The 16,954-nt window shown below is 40.3% G+C and overlaps 1 protein-coding gene across 1 annotated transcript in view; it reads left to right on the forward strand.

The window, feature by feature from the left end:
* Window positions 1–16,954, forward strand: part of LOC132820004 (FERM and PDZ domain-containing protein 1-like) — a 139,368-nt gene that overhangs the window by 74,654 nt on the left and 47,760 nt on the right. Inside the window, exons 7-13 of the mRNA XM_060831933.1 lie at window positions 144–269; window positions 1,995–2,114; window positions 4,177–4,313; window positions 6,660–6,786; window positions 10,309–10,404; window positions 10,497–10,679; window positions 13,016–13,154. Coding sequence (XP_060687916.1) covers window positions 144–269; window positions 1,995–2,114; window positions 4,177–4,313; window positions 6,660–6,786; window positions 10,309–10,404; window positions 10,497–10,679; window positions 13,016–13,154 — 928 coding nt within the window. The remainder of the gene's footprint in view (window positions 1–143; window positions 270–1,994; window positions 2,115–4,176; window positions 4,314–6,659; window positions 6,787–10,308; window positions 10,405–10,496; window positions 10,680–13,015; window positions 13,155–16,954) is intronic.

Here is a 16,954-nt window from a genome sequence, read left to right on the forward strand (position 1 = left end):
TCGCCTGAGGCGGGAATTGAACCCAGGTCTCTGGCGCTGTGAGGCAGCTGGGGATAGGTAAAACGACCATATATCTCCAACAGGAAATTCAGAAAGGCAATAAGAAATTAATTTTGTTTTCCCTTTCTACTGAAATTTGAAAGGATATCATCCTCAGCCTGAAGTCAAAGTTATCCATCCGTTGTATTGAGCATTTTGCTCTGGTTTTGAAGGAACGATACACTATCAACAAGATCTATATCTTACATGATGATGAACTCATTGAGCAGGTACGTTGGGGTTTCTTTGAACTGTTTACATGAGGGAGTGATATCTTTGAGAGTTTGCAAGCTTTTAAGTAGACAACTAAAGTTACCCACGTGTTCATCTACAGAATTAAACCCTTAACCATCCTCTGTATCAGTTCTGAGGAAGGGTCACTGGACCCACCGGGTCACAATAACTCTGATTTCTCTTCACAAATGCTGCCAGACCTGCTGAGCTTTTCCAGCAACTTCTGTTTTTGCCTCTATATCTGTTGGCTTTGTTACCTAACATTGGACTGCTGTCCAAATCTGGCATTTTGAATAGTTTGTTCCATTTGCTGCAGCCTAAAGAAAAGTTCTGTTTTTGGAGACTTTGTGAATGGAATTTGAACAAAGCAGCATCTCTTGGCTTTATCAAATTCTGGTTCAGAAATGCTGATCAATATTACACAACATAGGAGTGAAGAAGATGTCTCTCTGCATTACCTATGGTATTTCCTGGTAATCACTTTTCTGGGAAGGCAAATTGTACGTTCACTTTGGATAAAAAATTAGATTGGATATAGGAGTCAAGCAGTCTTCTCACAACAATTCCAGGATATTGGTGAGGTCACACCTAAACGACTGTTTACAGTTTGGGTCCATCTACCAAAGGAAGGATGTAACAGCAGAAGAGGGGCTGTGACCAGTCAGATTGGTTCCTAGAATGAGGTGGTTGTCTTATGTTGGAAGGTTGAGTAAATGAATTCAGTGTTTCTTGAAGTTCAGAAGAATGCGAGGAGATAGAATGGAAATCCATGGGAGTGTTCTTAATGTCCCATATAACATAAAATATGACAGGTAGCTGCCTTCCTGTCCACTCCAACCTGCTCCTGATAAAATGAAGGTACGTGAGTGAGTGCCAACATCAGCAACTGAACTGTATTTTTAAAAGAAATTAACAGGTATTTGGAATTGTTAACTTGATCTAAATATTACATTGGCAATGCCATGATATACTTGGCATGGGTCAGCTCTTTTCTTAAGCAGACTGGTTAAAAGATGGGAGGAAAGAGAGTGGTGGTCCATCCTTCTTCGGGTGGCGTGTCCACATCGAGAGCCTTCCCCTCGGCTGTCACTCCCCACCTTTGTAAGTTCCCACATGGCTGGTGAATCTCGCACATAGGGTCACTCACACTCTCAGAATGAGATGCTGCCCAAGTAGAACCGGGATGGAGAGTTGAGTTGTGAATCTTTGGAAAACTGTATTTTGGAGAGCTGAGGATGGTCTGACATTGAGCCTATTCAAGGTAAAGGGTGGCAGATTTTTGTGTTCTAAAAGAACAAAGGGATATGGAGATAGTACAGGAAGGTGAAGTTAAGGTACATGTTAATTATAATTTTGTTGAATGGTGGAGCAAATGGCCTGCCCCAGTTCCTAATGCTTATATTTCATCTGTTCAACTGCAAAATGTATGTAAAAATTGATTCAGCATGGAAATAACAAGTTTTATTGAGACTGCTAAAAATAGCATTGCATTGCAAGTAATTAAAGAACTTGGGGATTGGGCCTCTATTTAACAAAAGGAAGCCTGGGCTGATATCAACAAATTTATCCAGAGAAGCCCCCCTCCTCTGTATCACAACACCACCCAGTGCGAAATGCTTCTTGTTAAAACATAAGCTTAAAGAAATTTTTTTGTTGATTATTTCCACAGTGTGACAATAAGAAGGTATTTCCTGATATAAATGTTTTCTACCTTGTCACAGGTGGTCCAGAAGCGAGAGCCCCGTGATTATAGGTGTCTCTTCAGGGTTTGTTTCCTGCCAAGAGATCCACTTGTACTTTTACAAGATGATCCAGTTACTTTTGAATACCTCTACTCACAGGTATCTATTTGACATGAAGGATCATGGTAAGCCCCTTATAACAATCATGACTGACCACACCAAAAAAGGTTCTGTTTCCCAAGAGCGATAAAGCCGGAGGACGTATTCTGTGCTTAAAGTGGAATATATTCAAAACTAATACGCTGAAGTACATTAGGGAAGATTATGACCTCGTGCTAATATCACTGGACTATTAATCCAGAGACCCAGCTAATGTTTTGGGAGCCTCGGAACAAATCCTGCCACTGCAGATGGTGGAATTTGAATTATCTGGAATTAAGGGTCAAATGTGGATTGTTAGGAAAAACTCATCCAGTTCACTAAAATCCTTCAGGGAAGGAAACTACATACATGTGACCCAGACCCACAGCAATGTGGTTGACTCTGAAACCACCCTCTGGGTAATTAAGGGATATGGTCAGCGATACCCTCATCCCCTAAATGAATTTTAAAAATATTTCGATGAGGACATTGGGGAATATACCTCTAAGGGAATGGAGTAAATCAGCTTGGGCGATTCACACAAAAATTAAATAGATTACTTTCAGACAATAGCAATTTTGGATAAGTCATATAAACATGACATTTGATAAGTGTGGCTGGTCTAGGAGAAATGGGTGACTTTGGATCTGCCAAAATCCCCACCTCCAGTGGTTTTGCACACCTGTCTGCATCTGTTGTAGATTAATAGTTAGGGATGAATTACCGTGATTAGTTAATAGTAATATTATCATTGTACAATTAATATAGCAAGATTGCAGATGGTGAACTAGATGGACTTCATTTTCATACATCCAGCAATTTCGGTATTTGTGAGATGTTCTGTATTCATGGTTAAAATTATAGTTGACATGTGGGGATTGGCAATTTGAGTTTTGTAGCAGCTAGAGAAAGTGAGGTGGTTCTCTGCAGAGCAGAGAAAATTAAGGGGAGATTTAATACGGGTGTCTATAAATACAAGCGGCTTTGACTGAGTAAATGAAAAGAAACTGTTTTCATTATTTTCACTTTGGTTCCTAACCTGAAGGCACTGGTTTAAGGTCAAAGAACAGTGGGCAGATGAGCAATGTTCCCTCTCAGAGGTCCTGTAGATTTCAATGACTTCCGGTTCTGGAAGATCCTGCAGGAATTTCAGGATTCCATGCAGCAGAAAAATAATTTATGAGAAAGGAGGTGAAAGTTTATATTCAGTGTGTTATAAACTGAAATTCACTGCCTGAAAAAGAATGGTGGATGTAGGTTTGACAGTAAGATTTGTTTAGTGTTTGTAGATAATTTCTGCTCAACCTGTTTTTTAAATTAATTCATGGGATCAGGGCATCACTGACTAGGCTAACATTTGTTACCCATTCCGAATTGTCCAGATGGCAGTTAAAAGTCAAACCACATTGCTGTGGGTCTGGAGTCACATGTAGGCCAGACGGTAAGGATGGCAGACTCCTTCCCTAAGGAATGTTCGTGACCTAGATGAGTTTTTCACCAACAATGGTTCACTGTTATCATTAGACTTTTAATTCCAGATTTTTATTGAATTCCAGTTTCCAGCATCTACCATGGTGGGATTCAAACCCAGGTCCCCAGAACATTACCTGGGTCTCTGGGTTAAGAGTCCAGTTGTACCACTAAATGATCACCCTCCTTCAGAGCTCAGAGGTGTTTTTACACACCTCTGGAGCAGATGGGACTTACAGCCAAAACTCCTAGTTCAAAGGTAGGGACATTGCCACTGTACCACAGAGCCTTTGATTAGTTTTGGATACGTAGTTGTAAAGAAAATATGTAGAGCTACAAGGAAAGAACTAGGGTGTTGGTTTAACTGGACAGATCGTTCAAAGAACCAGCAGCAACACAATGCACTTGCGAAGCCAAGACAGACAAAGCTATGGACCAAGTGCTGGAAAAGGGGTTTTTGACAAGCGCATACTTGATGGACCAAGGGGCATTTTTCTGTTGCATAGTTTTATTCTATTCTGTAATTTTGTGAAAGCATTTGTAAGTGGTGGCAATTTGTGTGGATATTTTCTAGATTGCTGTGTGATGCCTTTAGTAATCTCTTTTACAGAGTTGCAATGATGTGCTGCTGGAGAGGTTTGCGATGGAGATGAAATACAGCACTGCTATCCATCTCGCAGCACTGCAAATTCAGGAATGCATCCTCAGCTCCAACCATTCTGAGAAAGTCTCCATGAAGTACATTGAGTGAGTCAATACATTGGGCAGATTGAACTGGGAAATGCTTCAGCTGCACCTCACACCACACTATGTTCACACAGCACTATATGGACTTCTTGATAGCAAGACCCCTGTTTCATAAGCCATCACATCAGTCAGACACTTTCTTAGTGAGCTGCTTAATTGGCAAATCTTCCCATTAGTGTGATCCTTCATTAGCTAGTCTTCCTTTTATTGAAACTCCTTATTAACGAGATTCGTTATTAGTCAGTTTCCTTGTTAATAAGATTCCTAGCGAGTGAGACGTTTGTTTGGAGGAACTTGCTGTTAGTGAGGCATTGTTTGCATGAGTTTAGCAACTAGACCCTTCATTAAGGACACTCCTCATTGACAGCACTCAGTGTTTGTGAAACTCCAGGCTAGAGGAACTTCTCAGTTATGAGTTACTTCACTAACATGTCATAGAATTACCCCTTTAAGTGGAATTAATCTTAGATTCTTATTTTTAGTCCTCTACTTGAAGACTAACTCCTTGGCACTTCGTAATTCTTTAAATTTCATCCAGACCCGATTTTAAATTGGGATAGGAATGGAAGTCAACTTAGCATCAATCTCTACTGACACAAAAACAGGCCCAGACACCTTTCACTCCCAGACCCTGTCAGTGTGACCTCAATAGCTGTAACAGCAGTCCACTGATAGAGTCATAGAGATGTACAGCATGCAAACAGACGTTTGGTCCAACCCGTCCATGCCGACCCGATGTCCTAACTTAATCTAGTCCCATTTGCCAGCACTTGGCCCATATCACTGTAAACTCTACTTTTTGATATACCCTTCCAGATGCCTTTTAAATGTTGTAATTGTACCAGCCTCCACCACTTCCTCTGGCAGCTCATTCCCTACACGCACCACCCTTTGTGTGAAAAAGTTTCCCCTCAGGTCCCTTTCAAATATTTCCCCTCTCACCCTTTGGTTCTGGACTCCCGCACCCAGAGAAATCACTTTGTCCATTTACCCAATCCGTGCCCCTCATGATTTTCTAAATCTCTATAAGGTCACCCCTCAGCCTCCGACGCTCCAGGGAAATCAGCCCCAGCCTATTCAACCTCTCCCTATAACTCATACCCTCCAACCCTGGCAACATCCTTGTAAATCTTTTCTGAAGCCTTTCAGGTTTCACAACTAGGAAGCAGAAGTGCAGTACTTGGTATATTCTTCCTGAGAAAACAAGAATTTTTTTAAAAATCCAACATGCATTGAATATTTCTAGCCAATATTTATTGCTCATCAAAATCAGGTTTTCAGTTCACATTGCTGTGTGTCAGCTATTGCTGTGTACAAATTAACTGCAATGTTTCTTTTATCATGATAGTGACCATATTTTAAAAGTACTTTATTAGCAATAAAGCACTTTGGGTCGTCCCAAGGTTCTGAATCATATACAGGGATCCCTGATTTACAAACGTCCAACTTAAGAATGCTCATACAGATCATTCTGCTAAAGCGTGCATTTTGTTAATGTGAATTCGCTATAACATAATTAACGAATTGGGGACACTGTTTCTATAGTGTGAACTTTTGTGTATAACACGACCATGGCCCCATTAGTTTAAATAGTGCTGCTATTACGTGATTTTCTTATAACACAGGTTTGCACGAGAACAGAACAATAGCGTTATAGCAGAACTGACTGTACTTATGAATGTGTTCCATTACATGTTCATAACGACCAGATATCCAAACATTTCCTGTACTTATGAATAGCTGCTTTCCATTGTCCTGTATTGTGTGCTGCCTTGTGTACAAACCAACTTGTGAACAAACTCCAGAATGGAACCTATTTGCAAACCAGACACTCCCTGTATTGGAAATCACTATGGCAACTGTCACAATGTAGTTGCAGCTTCAGATCACCAGATGGCTCTATGAGGTAGGGTTCTTTGTTCCAACTCCACCATCGTTGTGCATAAGCTGCAACTATTAATTAATTGAACATGGGATTTTAAAACAAAATCACTCATAAATCATGGGTGATGCTGGCTGGCCCAGCTTTTCTTGCTCATCCCTTGTTGCCCTTGAGAAGGTGGTGGTGAGCTGCCATCTTGAACTGCTGCAGTCCACGTACTGTGGATTGACCCACAATGCCCTTAGAGTTGGAATTGCAGGATTTTGACCCAGTGACATTGAAGAAATGGCAATAGATTTCCAAGTCAGAATGGTAAGTGGTTTGGAGGGATAGTTTCCAATATCACAAATAGCATAGCTCTTCTGGGAGTCAGTACAGACACAATGGGTGAAATAGCCTTTTCTGTACTGTACAATTCTATGATTGGGGTGAAATAGTTTTAAATGCAACCTTATTATTTTCAGGATGAATTGGGGAATTGAGAATTTTGTCTCATCAACTGTACTTGACAACATGAAAGAGAAAGATATCAGAAAGGCCATTAACTATCACCTTAAGAACAATCATAGCTTGATTGCACCAGGACAAAAGGTAATTCTTTATAACTGGCTATCCAAAGGTAAAAGTGAGTGTTTAAAAAAAATCAATCTTTACTGCTTTCCACCCAATCACAGATGCTCTTTCTGCACGTACCCTTGAGTTTTTTTATGCCTTGTTTAAATACTGTTACATCTCAAAGTGCTCTCAGTTCTGTAAAAGCATTCCCCATGTTAACTGTTTTCCTCCCTCCAATCATGCTACCTGACTTGCTGAATATTTCCAACTTTTTCAGGTATCTATTTCAGATTTACAGCTTTCTTGGTTGTTTTGCTGTTTTATAAAGCCATGACTCAATGTATAGCGCACTTGCCGTTTGGTCAAAACATTGTGGATCAGGTCCAATTCTGGAGACTTGAGAACAAGTAACTTGGTTGATGTTGCAGTGCAGTAATGAGGGCATGCTGAAGTGCTTAAGGTGCCATCTGTTGAATGAGTCATTAAACCAAGGTCCCTTCCTGCTCTCCGGAGATTTCATAGAATAGAATCCCTCCAGTGTGGAAACAGGCCATTTGGCCCAACAAGTCCACACTGTCCCTCCGAAGTGTAACCCACCCTGACCCATTCCCCTATCCACGACTCTATATGTACCCCTGATTAATGCACCTAACCCACACATCCCTGAATAATATAGTCAATTTAGCGTGGCCAATGTACCTAACCTGCACATCTTTAGATTGTGGGAGGAAACTGGAGGAAACTCGTGCAGACACGGGGTAACATGCAAACGCCAGACGGACAGTGCCCCGAGGCTGGAATTGATTCCAGGTCCCTGGCACTGTGAGGCAGCAGTGCTAACCACTGATCCAAGAGCACAGGAGTATTTCAAAGACTTGGACAGTTCTTCTTGTGTCCAAGAGAATCGATAGCTCTCAATTAAGAGAACAAGCAAAATAATTATCGTTCATTTACACATTACGATTATGGAATCTTTTTACTGCACTGTGTACAATACTGATCACCATATGTATGGAAGGATATTAATGCATTGTGATTGGTGCGGGGCTTTACTAAACTGGACCTGTATAGGAGTTTAGATGAGTCAGAGGTGACTTCATTGAAACATGTAGGAACATGTGAAGAGGTTATTATCCCAAGTACAAAAGTTTCTACTTTTATATTGAAGGGAAAATATTTCCCTTTACACTTTAATACTGTTGCTAAAGCAGGGCGGTGTAAAGTGTGAATGTTCTTTGCCTTCTAAGAATCAGTGAAATATTTATTTGTTACTTATTAAAGCCTCTTAAATATGTGTCTGAGTGACATTCCAGATCAAATCTGTATTCATGAAGTATTAAAGGAGGAGAAAACAAACTTTTGCTGCTTTCTATGTTTCCATCTCCTGATGCTGTTAGCTCATTCCGAGTGTTTGGTTTTGCTGCCATTATTCATTCCTTGGTGATTTGTCCAAGTGGCCTTTCCTCATATGGGAACCTGGTCGTAAATGGTTGCTGTATTCAACTGTAGAGGGCATCACAATGAAGCCCTGTCATACCCAGAGAAAAAAACCCCATAATACCGGCAGATGACACATACTGGTCTGCCCCTCTTGTAATCAAGCTTCATCAAGGGCCGAAGGGCCTGTTCTGCGCTGTATTGAAATTAAGCTTCATTGTGTCCAAGGATCACAATTCTTTTTAAACTCGCTATTTTCTCCATTTGTCTCCACCTTAAATCCAGCCTGAGTTAATGGCCATCATCCTCAAGGGCAAAATCTGAACTTTTATCCCTTAACCCAAGGTCATTGAGGCCTATTTAAAGGAATGAAAGACGTGTACCTAACAATATTCTTTTTCACAAAAGAAGTCACAAATACTTCAGACCAAGTGACCCTGTTTTGAAATGTTGTCATTGTTATAGGACAGGAATCCTAGCAAACAATTTCCACAAGACAGGCTCCCACAAACAACAACACGATAACTAACCAAGGTACCTTGATAAAATGTTGGCTGAGTGGTAAATATTGGCCACTACTGTACTTACCATGGAATCTTGTTTAATTCTCTTTGTGGAATATCTCACATCTCAATCAAAGGATGGCAACTTTGTCCCTGAAGAACAAAATGAAGTTTTCCCAACAATTGGCAATAGATTTATGATCATCACTAGACTCTTTAATTCCAGATATTTATTGAATTAAAATTTCACCATTTTCCATGGCAGGATTCAAACAGTTCACAGGGCATTATCTGGGTCTCTGGATTAACAAAACAGCAATAACAGCACTAGACTATCACCTCCTCTATCAGTCAGCCAATCATTAATGCGTGCCTGTAAAGTGCCTCTCATCCTAAGTGCTTCAAGTTAATCTTAGCACCAGTGCAGAATTATCCTTTATCTTGAATCACCCTTCGATTTTTTTATCCATATACTGCATTTTAATAACACTTTTACAATCCCTCTATGGTCTCATACATCTCTAGGAAACTTTTCCTCCTTGACCTACAAGTCCATATCCTTTTAACCTCATCATGTGTTTGCCTTTTCTGCTGCTGTATTCCTCAATAAGAGACTTCAGTTGTGTATTTTCCTCCACTGCTTCTGCCTCTCTTTAGACATCCTCCTACTCAGCTGTGAAGTGATGCAGGAAATTTCACTGTAACCAGCACTATTAAGTTGAAGCTTGTTTGTAAAGAGTGCTTTAAACAAAATTGCTTTTTTGGGAAATGCAGTTTCAAAGCTGCATATTTTATAATTAGGTCATAAGTTTTAATTAAAGCTTCTCATATTGTAAGCCCAGTTAAGCATTTCAATATTTTTGTGTATGAAAGATTAAAGTTGATCAGCCCCTGAAATTGCTCATCATTATCTATCAGCCACTTTGTGATCCTAAGCGTTAACTGCAGACGTTCAGGACATTACATTTTAGGGAGGAAAACCAATTGTTCACAATATAAAGAATATCTTTGATAAATTGAGCTTCATGAATATACATCGATTATTTGATATTAAAACTCTTTTTTTTTGTAAAGCAGTTATTTAAATCCATGCAGCAAAGATAAAAGATAAAATGTATTCATCACATGGATTTTCCATTAATTTCTTTCAAACTAGAGGAAGTGTGCCTTGTTGTTTTATGGTAATAAACTCAACTGGATTAATTTGTTAAATAATGAAGTCATGGAATCAAAATGTGAAGATGGCAAATTAAATAGACATCTGAAAATTTAGAACTATAATTATGTCTGGGAAGGAAATGCTGGAAATCATGGTATATGCATTGAAGGAGAGACTTATTGTAGGGTCTTTATAAACATGCAAGATTGAGTTTAAAGAGGATGTAACCACAGGGCCACACCTGCTGCCAATGCATAACCTGATTTGCTGATAGGTGTTTTCTGTCATTGTACTGAATCACTAGTTGGAAAATTCCAGGCGGGATTCCCATTATTTTCCATTGAAAGTCTTTGACCATTTTTGATCAATGTTGCCACATGTGCAACGCTGTTGGGGACATCTTTTCATTAAAATAACTTTTCATGCCAGTATATTAAAATACACTCATTCTGTTTGAAGCAACTGATATCCACGGCACAAGTCCGGCTGAATTACCTGAACATACTGAGTGATCTTCGAGCATATGGAGGGAAAACCTTTAACGCAACCCTTCTGGTACGTAGGGAGAAACAGAAACTGGCTCATTTTTTTAAACTAGACTTTTTTGTCATCTTTAATAAGTTTCTAATGAAATGCAACTTCTTCAGCTGCAGGACAGCGAATCATTTATCACATTGTTGGTCGGAGCCAAATATGGTATCAGCGAAGTTGTTAACAGCAAACTCAATATTATAAACCAGTTAACAGACTTCAACAACATCCAGAAGTTGGAATTGACCTTTGAGTATGAGAAGATCAGCGTGGTGAACATCTACCTGGTGGATGTGAAGGTAAAGGCTATTGATGCTAACTGCTTGCTTGAACAAGGATTAGATTAGATTAGACTTACAGTGTGGAAACAGGCCCTTCGGCCCAACAAGTCCACACCGACCCGCCGAAGCGCAACCCACCCATACCCCTACATTTACCCCTTACCTAACACTACGGGCAATTTAGTTTGGCCAATTCACCTGACCCGCACATCTTTGTGACTGTGGGAGGAAACTGCAAACTCCACACAGTCAGTCGCCTGAGTCGGGAATTGAACCCGGGTCTACAGGCGCTGTGAGGCAGCAGTGCTAACTGTGCCACCGTGCCGCCCACAAAGGACTTAGTACATTTTCTGATACGGGTGTTGTCTGGTCAAATCCTTGCTGCTGTGACCTGTGCTGCAGTAACATTTGTTCAGCAATTATTCCTATCCTCAGTTTGCTAATGTTTTGCAATGAAGTTACTTGCGGGTGACTCTTACCTTTGCTCACTGTCAATCAGACAGCAGATGGCTTTAGTACGTAGCCGCACTGGCACGTCCATGATCCCAACATCAAGAGACCTGACTGCAATTTAACTCGGCCCTGAGCTAGGGAGGTCTCTGCATATTTCCAGCCAGGCCAGGCCAATCTGATCAAGCCCAGAAAGTGAAGTGAAGGAAAGGGAGGAGGTACTAAGGACATTTACCAAGGAAAGGTGGGATTTCTGCCTGTCTGCCAGCCCATCTTGCCTGTTTTCCCAGAATGCCAGTGACACTAATCTGCTGACACCGGAGTAATTTCCAAAGGCAGCAGTGACTAGGCCACTGCAGATCAGTGGAAGGCAGGCTCTTCGAGTCATAATTCCTGCCTCTCCAATTACAAATTAATTCTGTTCCTCTGAATCATTCAAGCAATTTCTCCAGCACGAGGTTAGACTGACTGGCTTCTAGCTCCTGGTTTATCCTTTGCTCCTTTTTGAATAACAGTACTACATTGGCTGTCCTCAAGTCCTCTGACTCTTCTCCTGGGCCAGACAGGTATAGAAAATTATTGCAACGTCCCTGATTTCGCCCCTTGCCTCACTCACCAACCTGGAATATACTTCATCCAGCCCTGGACATTTATCGAATTCTAAGCCAGACCACTCAGAGCTCTCTCTGTCAATGATAATTTATTTAATTGTATCACAGACCTTCTCCCTGATTTCTGTATGCATATTGTCCATTTCACAAGTGAGTACTGTCTGAAAGTATTCTTTTGGAATCCTACCTACATCCTCTGACTCCCTGCCTTACTCTGTGGTCCCAATGGCACGACTCTTTTACTCTAACTGTAAACCAGTTTAGGATTTCCTTCTATTTTAATTGTTAGTATCCCTTCATGTCACCAATTTTGGTCTCCTATTCTCCATTTTAAGTTCCCTCTTGAACATTCAGTACTCCTCTAGGATTTCAGCTGTTTTCAGTCCTGGATATCTGCCATAAGTATCTCTTTATTCTCTAAATCCATTGCTGTGTATCCTTAGATATCCAGTGCTCACAGGATTTAATGGTCCCTCCCCTTCCTTTATTGGAACACGGTGGCCCTGTACTCTCCATATTTCCTTCTTGAATGCGCCCCATTTTTCTGTGACATATTTGCCTGAAAGTTATAAGAAATTGTTGCATTTAAATATTAATGATTAATTGAACTCATCCCACTCCTACATTGGAACAGTGACTGTATCTGAAAAGTAATCCGTGTTTGTAAAGTGATGTCTAGTGGCTCTGAAATATACTATATAAATGCAAAGTTTCTGTTCGGGAAGTTGGCAATAGTTAGTACTTGACAACACCAAGACATTTTTAATGATGAAGTTTAGGTTTTCATAATACAATCCACCTCTCCCATTCAGAAGAGGAATAAATCAAACCCCAGATATTATTCCAAATTGTAATAAATGTTGTTAGAAATTTGCAACGTTTTACATTTGCTTTCACTTCTCCTTTCTCTCTTTTTTTTGTCTGTATCCAAACAATTTTTCTTATTCTTTGTTTCTCTTTCTGAGCCCAATTTGACTAATCCACCTGCCTGCTCTATTGTCCCTGCTTCTTTCTCAATCGTTGAATTTCGTGGTTAAAGAAATAGATTGTTTTATCCAGCATTTGCCCAGATCTCAGATTCCCTGTTGCCCTCACTTATCAACTCGCAATTTCAGCATTGTACAACATTTTCATGCTATAGATGAAGGAAAACAAATGAGGGAAGACACTGCACCCAGCAAATTCAAGGAAGCTAATGCTGAGCAAAATCTTTAAAATGAGTGAGCTGATATCATTTTCAGGTTAGGTCTGTTAGTGGAAAAGTTTAATTACTGACTCTGTTTTTATTTACAGTCTCTGACGTTGGTACTGGAAACTCGTCATGCTAAAGACCTTGTGTGTTTGATTGCTGGATATCATAGGCTATATGTGAACTCAACAGACTCCATATTCATCTGGCCTGGCAACTATCAAAGTCAGACAACTGAAGAAGGTAATACATTAGTCGTTTCTTTTTAAAATAAGAATCCCAGTTTTATTCCTGCCATACTTTTGCCCAAGAAACACAGAGAGTGATAGATGCCTGGAATGCAGAGGTAGTAGAGACAGGCACGGTAGATTAACTTAAGGTGCATCTGGACAGATGTATGAGTAGGTGGGGAGCAGAGGGATATAGATGCTTAGGAATTGGGCGATAGATTTAGACAGTGGATTTGGATCGGCTCAGGCTTAGAGGGCCGAAGGGCCTGTTCCTGGGCTGTAAGTTTTCTTTGATCTTTGAAAGCAAACTTCCAAATGTGAATTTTGTTTCTATTGTCACTACCCCCAGGCAGAACTATGTTTTCTCTGCCATTTGTTAACATTCCAAATCCGACAAGGATGTTCTGAATACTGATTGAATCCTTGGTTAATGTCAGCTTTTGTTAAGTGGCAACCTTTACATCCTGTGTGAAAGTTGCAGTTTCAAGTAACACTTGAAGACTCTCTCACTGACTGGATGCTGAACATTAAGACTTGGGAAAGCTTAGATAATTCTGTCTACTATTTGGAAAAAAGGGAAGGGGTTTCTCCTGGCATCTTGGTCTGTTGTACCAGACTTGGTGTAGTGCAACGTGACAAGATTAATTATTGGCCACAGAGAAAAGGCATCTCTAGGTAGATTGAATCTCCTATCCAGTTTTAAAGGGAGATGAGTGGGTCTGAGACTAGTATTTTATAATTTAAAAAGGGCAATTATGTATGCTCGAAAACTGCACACCTAAGATGAACTGGGACACTAAGTTCAGGAACAGACTGATATAGAAGTAAAGGTTAGATATTTAAGGGATATTTCAAAATAGATATATTTAAGAGTAAATATATTCCTACTGTAAAAAAGAAGTTGCAAAGGAAGAACAAACCATCTATGGCCAACTTAAGAATTTAAGGAAGGTACTGAGATTAAGGAAGAAGTATAATATGATTAGCAGATCAGATATTGGACAGAAGATAAGGAATGGCACAGAATGACAAAAAGATGAATCAAGGGAAAGAAATTAGAGTATGAGAGGATGCTAACTAGAAAAGGAAGAACAGATAATGTGTTTTTACTAGTATTTAGAAAGGAAAAGATTAAGTAAGGTGAGTGGTCCTCCTGATAGTGAGAATGGGGAGAAATTAATATATAATAAATAAATGGCAGTTGAATTAAACAAATATTTGCTTCTGTCTTCACTATAGAAAAGACAAAAACACTCTAGTAATAGCTGTAAATCAAAGGGAGAGAGAAACCTGGTGAAATTACAATTAAGAGGGAAGTGTGATGAAGCCAACAGGTAGACCTCTGGGCTGACAGGCTTTCAGGCCCATTTGGACTTCATCCTGGGTTCTTAAACAGAGGGACCAATGTGAAAGTCGAAGCATTGATGTTGATTTTCCAAAGTTTCATAGATTTGGATAAGGTTCTATTGGACTGAAGTGTAGCAAATGTTATGTCATTATTCAAGAAGGGAGGGAAAGAGGAAACAATTGACTTGTCACAGGGTAGGTGTTAGAATCATTATTGAGGAGCTTATAGCTGGACGCAACTCTAGCTATTTGGGAAGAATCAGCATTATTCTGTGAAAGGGAAATCGTGCTTAATCAATTTATGTCAATCTTTGAAGTGTTAGCCTATGCTTTGGATAATGGAACCTGTAGAGATACTATACTTGGGTTTTCAGTGGGATTTGATGTGCCATATAAAAGATTATTGCACCAAATAGGACCCAAATATTAACATACTTGAATTGATAGAAGATTGGCTGGGTTCAAGTCACATCTGCTCCAGAGATGTGTAATAACATCACTGAGCAGGTTAATTAAAAATATCTAGAAGATTGACTGGCTGACAGAAAGAGAGAATGTGTTTGAAAAGCTCTCTTTCTGATTGGCAGGATGATGAGTCCCAGAAGAATCTGTGTTGGGGCCTCAGCATTTATAACAATGATTTAGATATGGGGAGGAAAGCCATGGCAGCTAAACTTGCAGATGACTCAAAGATGGGCGAGGAAGTATGTTGTGAAGAGGACATAAGGAGTTTTCAGATGGGTGTCAATCAATTGAATGAGCGCCCAAAAATTAGATTCTAGATTGGAGTGGTGCTGGAAAATCACAGCAGTTCAGGCAGCATCCCAGGAGCAGGAAAATCGACGTTTCGAGCAAAAGCCTGATGAAGGGCTTTTGCTCGAAACATCGATTTTCCTGCTCCTCAGATGCCGCCTGAACTGCTGCGCTTTTCCAGCACCACTCTAATCTAGAATCTGGTTTCCAGCATCTGCAGTCATTGTTTTTCCCCCGCCCAAAAGTTAGGCCAATGTAGTATAATGTGGAAAAATTATTTAGTTTGCAAGCAGAATAAAAATAAAGCAGAGTATTACTTAAAGTAAGAACAACTGCACCATTTCAAGGAGCAGAGATATCTATATGTGATAGTGCATGATTCACAAAATGTTAGTTTGCATGTGCAGCACATAATTATGAAGGCTAATGGAATGTAAACATAAAGGTATTTTGCTTCAATTATCCAGGGAATTGATGACAGTACAGCTCTAATATTTCATGTAGTTTTGGTCTTCTCGATTAAGGAAGACCATAAATGTTTTTAAAACAGTTCAGAGGAGCTTTCTGAGATTGATACCTGGAATGTGCAAGTTGTCTTATGAGAAAAGGTTGGGCAGACTGCCTTGTTTCCTTTGGAGTTTAGAAGTGCAATCCTTGACAAGTTGGAAATGGAAATGGCCTGTCCTCTTGTGGGTGAATCAAAAATTAGAGGTCACAGTTTTTAAAAGAATACAATCTTTTAGAGCAGAGATGAGTGGGCGGCACGGTGGCACAGTGGTTAGCACTGCTGTCTCACAGCGCCTGAGACCCGGGTTCAATTCCCGACTCAGGCGACTGACTGTGTGGAGTTTGCACGTTCTCCCCGTGTCTGTGCGGGTTTCCTCCGGGTGCTTTGGTTTCCTCCCACAGTCCAAAGATGTGCGGGTCAGGTGAATTGGCCATGCTAAATTGCCCGTAGTGTTAGATAACGGGTAAATGTAGGGGTGGGTTGCGCTTTGGCGGGTCGGTGTGGACTTGTTGGGCCGAAGGGCCTGTTTCCACACTGTAAGTAATCTAATCTTCAGGAGTGTTTTTCTTTCAGATGGTTGTTGGGGGCTGCGGTCATTAAATCCTTTTTAAGGCAAAAGTATTTTGCCTTATAAATATTTGTTAAGCAGGAGAATGAAAGGTTATCACATGGAAGTGGGGAAATGGAATTTAAAGCACAAATAGATTAATTATGGTTGTATTGATTGGCAGAGAAGACTTTATTGTCCAAGTGACTCACATCTGTTCCCAAGTAGGATGTGCTTACATAGTCATAAAGCCCTACCTCTTCTCTTCGCTTTCCGTTCAGTCAATTTCCTGGATGTAAAGGCTCAGTTCCTTTTCTCAGTGTACATTTCCTGCTATGACATATCATCCACACAGTCAGTAAAGATAAAAGGCAGCTCACCCACCATCCTCTCAAGGGCAATTGGGGATGGGCAATAAATGTTGGTCATCCAGCAATGCCCTCATCACATGAATTAATGTATGAAAAAACAGTGTAAAGGACAGGAGGACTCTTCTCTCAGACCCTTTGAGATGTGTGCAGATTATTAGATATCGAGGTTAACGGACTGTTCAGCTCCTGTGGGTGTTGTACCTAAGGGATGGTAACAATTTTCATGTCCATGCCAATCCTTCCATTAGACTGATCAGTTCTGTGGAGCACTAGCGAGGTTTGTGATT

Source organism: Hemiscyllium ocellatum, chromosome 11 (assembly GCF_020745735.1).
Source record: "Hemiscyllium ocellatum isolate sHemOce1 chromosome 11, sHemOce1.pat.X.cur, whole genome shotgun sequence".
NCBI classification, from domain to species: Eukaryota; Metazoa; Chordata; class Chondrichthyes; order Orectolobiformes; family Hemiscylliidae; genus Hemiscyllium; species Hemiscyllium ocellatum.